Consider the following 4591-nt stretch of genomic DNA (forward strand, 5'->3'; position numbering starts at 1 on the left):
GGCCGCTTTTTTAAAGGGAGAGAGACCACGCCCCAATGGGCGGGTATCTCAGCGGCTATAGGCTGGAGGAGCGGAAGGACCTCCCGCAACAGTATATGGATAGTGAAAGGTGTGTATACATGCACACATGTGTGTAAAGAAAGGAGGAAGGGGGCTGCCAGAGCAGTGACGAATGGGAAGGAAACTGAGTAGCCTCTATTTGGCAGTTCTTCAAGATAAATATATTTCAGGGGCTGGAGGGATAGCTCAGTGGTTGAGAGCCTTGCTGCTCTTGCAGAGGACCAAGGTTTGGTTCTCAGCATCCATATTAGCATCTCATAACAGTCTGTAATTACAGTTCCAGATAATCTAATGCCCTCTTCTCATGTCCACAGGCTCCTGCATACTGTGGTGTGCATACAGATGAGTAGACAAGCATGCATACACATAAAAAAGTTAATAAATTTTAAACTATATATAAACATATATTAATAAGTTACAGTAAAATTCTAGTCAAAGAAAATATTAAGACCAATATGTTACATTAATTAAGTTAGTAAAGAAAATATACTGGAGCCTAGAGAGACAGTTTAGTGGGTAAGAGCTGCACACGGCTAAAGGCTTGCGTTTGGACCCCCAGTACCCATGAAAAAGCCAGGCATGACTGACTGTACCTATAACCCCCTTTACTAGGGGACAGAAACAGGACCTCCCTGACAATCAATCTAGCCAAAATAGCAAGCTTCAAGATCAGTGAGAGACTGTCTCAAAGGTATAAGTAGAGAGTAACACAGCAGAACATCAGTACCCTCCTCTGACCTTTGCACACATACATGTGTGCACACACATATAGAAGGAAGAAGGAAAAAGAAAGTATATTATAGATTTTTAACATCTTTATTTTTTATTTACAGTGTAGGGTGTGTATGTGTGTGAAAGAAAGAGAAATTTACTATGGTAGACCAAGAGATCATGAATTGCAAGCTAGGTTGTCAAGGGTTTTAAACTTTCCAATTATGCTTGTGGGGTTTTTTTTGTTTGTTTGTTTTTGTTTTTGTTTTTTGGCCTGGGATTCAACAGTAGCTCTTAGTTCATCACTTTGACCTTTTAATTTAAAACTATAGCTGTTAAGATGGTCATTTTCAAGCAAGGACTCCTCAGTTCCCCAAGTAAAATATAGGCTCCTAATTTAAGCTTTACACTTTATATTTGTGTCGCCCATGGGACACATTAAAGAAAGTTTCTGCTTTGATTCTGCTTTTCCTGCTTCATAGGATTCAAAACACAGGGTGGAGATTTTTCAGTTTTGATTTACTTTAGAATATTGATCAATTTTTCAAACATAAAAGACCAGCATTCTTTGATTTGCACTGACTCTAATCCATGAGAAACAGATGTAGACCGGATTTCCTTCCTCCTAGGCAGAGAGAAGAAGGTGGCTCTTCTGTCAGATCCAATCTCCTCATTTATTTTTTTCTCGTTTGAACCAATTGTGCTAAGTTGCTTCAGAGTTCCTGAGTACAGACTCCAAATATATCAAACTTCTCCTTTGTAACTCTATCACTATGATTTAAAGTAAGATTTGCTAGATGCTTGTCAAAGGGAGATTTCCAACGGCTTTGGAACAGTCCTTGAGTCCCCTGAATAAGTTACACCAAAGGAATAGATGTATAAATCCTGCATTCTAGAATGTTCTGCATGCAAGTTCTCTAAAAAGTCTGTGTTAGATTACACATAAAACCTAATTTCTCAGAGCTTTTCCAAATACACTTGGGAAATCTCAGCTCAGATTCCCTAGAATATCTCAAGCTCTCCATTTACTTTTATGGACTTAATTTTCACTTAGACTTTGTCTTAACAATTCCTTGCTGCCTGGTCAGCTCCTCTGCACATGTTTCCAGAAGCAGATCACCATTTATTCTTGGGGTGGGGATTAGGAAATGATTTTTTTCCTAAGCAATTCAAGCACAAAACCATTATGGAGAAGACCATGGTAGATATCTATGTATTCTATAACTTCAAATAAGAACTTCTTTCCTGATTTGATTGCAGTATCTCTTTCAAACAAGATAAACTTGTTTATTCCCACTGCTTCAACCATCTTCATGTCTCTTTGGTGCTGAGGTAAATTGGGCCCAGAAATGACAGGCTGTATTTTCAACACATTTTACAAGATTTAGGCAGAAGAGATGGCTCAGCAGGTAAAAGCATTTGCTGCAAAGTCTGATGAGCTGAGTTCAGTCCCAGTGAGGGATGGAGACAGGAGAATTGCCTGGAAGTTCACATGCCAACATGGCTGAAATGTACAGCACAGTGTGCAGAAACATGGAATACCTCGTCTCAACCTGGTGTCCTCCATCCTCTGCTCCACTTGTGTGCCATAGCACTCAGAAATAAGGTCAATGATATAACTTAGAAAAATACATATAATTTAATACCATTTCATAAAAATTTTAGCCACTCAGAAATAAGATGAATGAGACAAATTCCAAGTATATGTTTGGTATAATGCCATTCTATAAATAATTTAGCCAGATATAGGGTACATGCTTGTAATCACAACACTTGGAAGGTAGAAGTAGAAAATCAAGAGTCCAAGGCCATCTTCAGCTACATTAGTTAGAGGCTAGCCTAGGCTACATGAGGCTATCTTTAAAAAGCAAAACACGATAACAACAAAATTTTAGATAACACAAAGCAGTAATATCTGTTGTCTACAATTCTGTACACTTGTAGTAAAAATGCCAATAGTGGCAGAAACTATGGCCTCTGTCTCAGTGTGGAGTGGATACCCAGAGCTGCTGGCTCCTCCTTTGCTCATACTACCAGCTAAGCAGCTTGAGGTTGTCTCATGACAGTTTTTTATTCTCTCCTAATTTAGTATTTTTAGTCATTTTATTATCCTCAGTGTGTTTGGTCTAGTTCTCTGCACCTGTGCTGGGTCTTTGAAATGGGACCTGATTATTCTCTGTCAGTACTGTTTCAGATTATTGTTTGTTACAGTGACTCTGTAACCTAGTCCTAAAGTACAGCTCTACCTTGATGGCTTGTATTCTAGAGCCCACATACTTTAGGAGACACTTTTATAATTGACTGCTTTAACCCCAGTGTACCGGGGATTGAACCTAGGGTTTCACACTTCTTAGGCAAGGACTCCACAACTTGCTCTCCCTGTGAAGCCTCTTACTTTTCGAGACAGTGTCTTAGTAAGTTGTCCAAGATGGCCTTGAGCTTGCAGTCATTCTGCCTTAGTCACCGCAGTAGCTGGGGTTATAGCCTGTGCCACCAGGCCCTTCCTGTCTTGATTAGAAAATTACATTAACTACTGTTCCATATAGTAAATGACTGATTGAGAAATTTGCCCCTCACACCCCACAAAGAGGCACTCGATCTAAAAGAACCTTATGCAATCTCTATTCTTAAAATCATTGACATATATATATATATATGTTGTTGGTTTTCGAGACAGCTTTCACTGTGTAGCCCTGGCTGTTCTGGAAGTCACTCTGTAGACCAGGCTGGCCTCGAGCTCAGGGAGTCTCCTGCCTCTGTCTCCTGAGTGCTGGGATTAAAGACATTTGCCGCCACCATCTGGCTAAAATATATTTTTTTAAGTTATTAATGTAGGGTATGAATGGCATTGTGTAGCTGGAGGCAGGATTGGAGCAGATGGAACTCCAGAGTTCCTTCTGAGCTCTAAGAGTCTAACATTCAAGGTCTTGCTTAAGAGTCTAAAGAATGTTCATGTCATAGGTGGATAGTAGATGGTTTTATTTGTAAGACATTCTTCCCTGCTGTTATCTTCACTAGCGACACCATACTCTATACAAGAAGCTCGGCATGTAAAGTTTTATATGTCATGTCTGAACTGCAGTAGTCAGCCCTAAAGAACTAACTCTGTGGCCTCTTGTTTCCAGGTGTAAACTTCCTACTCTGGGGCAACTTGCCAGAGACAGAAGAATGTACAGATGAAGATGTGTTAGAAATTTCAGCAGAAGAGTATATCCGATGAATGAATTATGATTATGTGTAATGTTTTATAGTTTTTCTATTTAAAATATTTAATTGGTCAATTTTAACATTGCTAATAAAGATTTGCAAATGTTTTTTTAAAAATGGAGCTTCTATTTTATTTGTGATTTCAAATTAATTACCTCAATTTAACTTAAGCCAGTTCTTTTCTTCTAAAAAAGCTGCTGCTTCTCCCCTGCCCCTCTGCCCAGGATTGGTATATTCTTTTGTTTGTTTGTTTGTTTGTTTTTATTTTTTCGAGACAGGGTTTCTCTGTGGTTTTGGAGCCTGTCCTGGAACTAGCTCTGTAGACCAGGCTGGTCTCGAACTCACAGAGATCCGCCTGCCTCTGCCTCCCAAGTGCTGGGATTAAAGGCGTGCGCCACCACCGCCCGGCTAGGATTGGTATATTCTTGACTTCAAAAGGAAGTTTCACAAGTCACTCAGCTACCTTCCAAATGGAGTTTTCTACAACTTGATGCCAGATAATGTGATTCTATGTTCCTGAATAAGAATTAATACCCACTCCTATATCAGCCACACAAAATATGCAACTGAATATAATAAAGATTTTTTTTAAACAAAAAGAGCAGGCTGTCAG

The 4591-nt window shown here is 39.4% G+C and overlaps 1 protein-coding gene across 1 annotated transcript in view; it reads left to right on the forward strand.

Moving 5' to 3' along the window:
• Fam72a (family with sequence similarity 72 member A) overlaps positions 1-4036 on the forward strand; it is a 16388-nt gene extending 12352 nt beyond the window's left edge. The window contains exon 4 of the mRNA XM_005348324.2: positions 3897-4036. Within this exon, the coding sequence (XP_005348381.1) occupies positions 3897-3991 (95 nt within the window). The 3' untranslated portion in view covers positions 3992-4036. The remainder of the gene's footprint in view (positions 1-3896) is intronic.
• The last annotated feature ends 555 nt before the right edge of the window (positions 4037-4591 follow it).

Source organism: Microtus ochrogaster, chromosome 6 (assembly GCF_000317375.1).
Source record: "Microtus ochrogaster isolate Prairie Vole_2 chromosome 6, MicOch1.0, whole genome shotgun sequence".
In the NCBI taxonomy this organism is placed as follows: Eukaryota; Metazoa; Chordata; class Mammalia; order Rodentia; family Cricetidae; genus Microtus; species Microtus ochrogaster.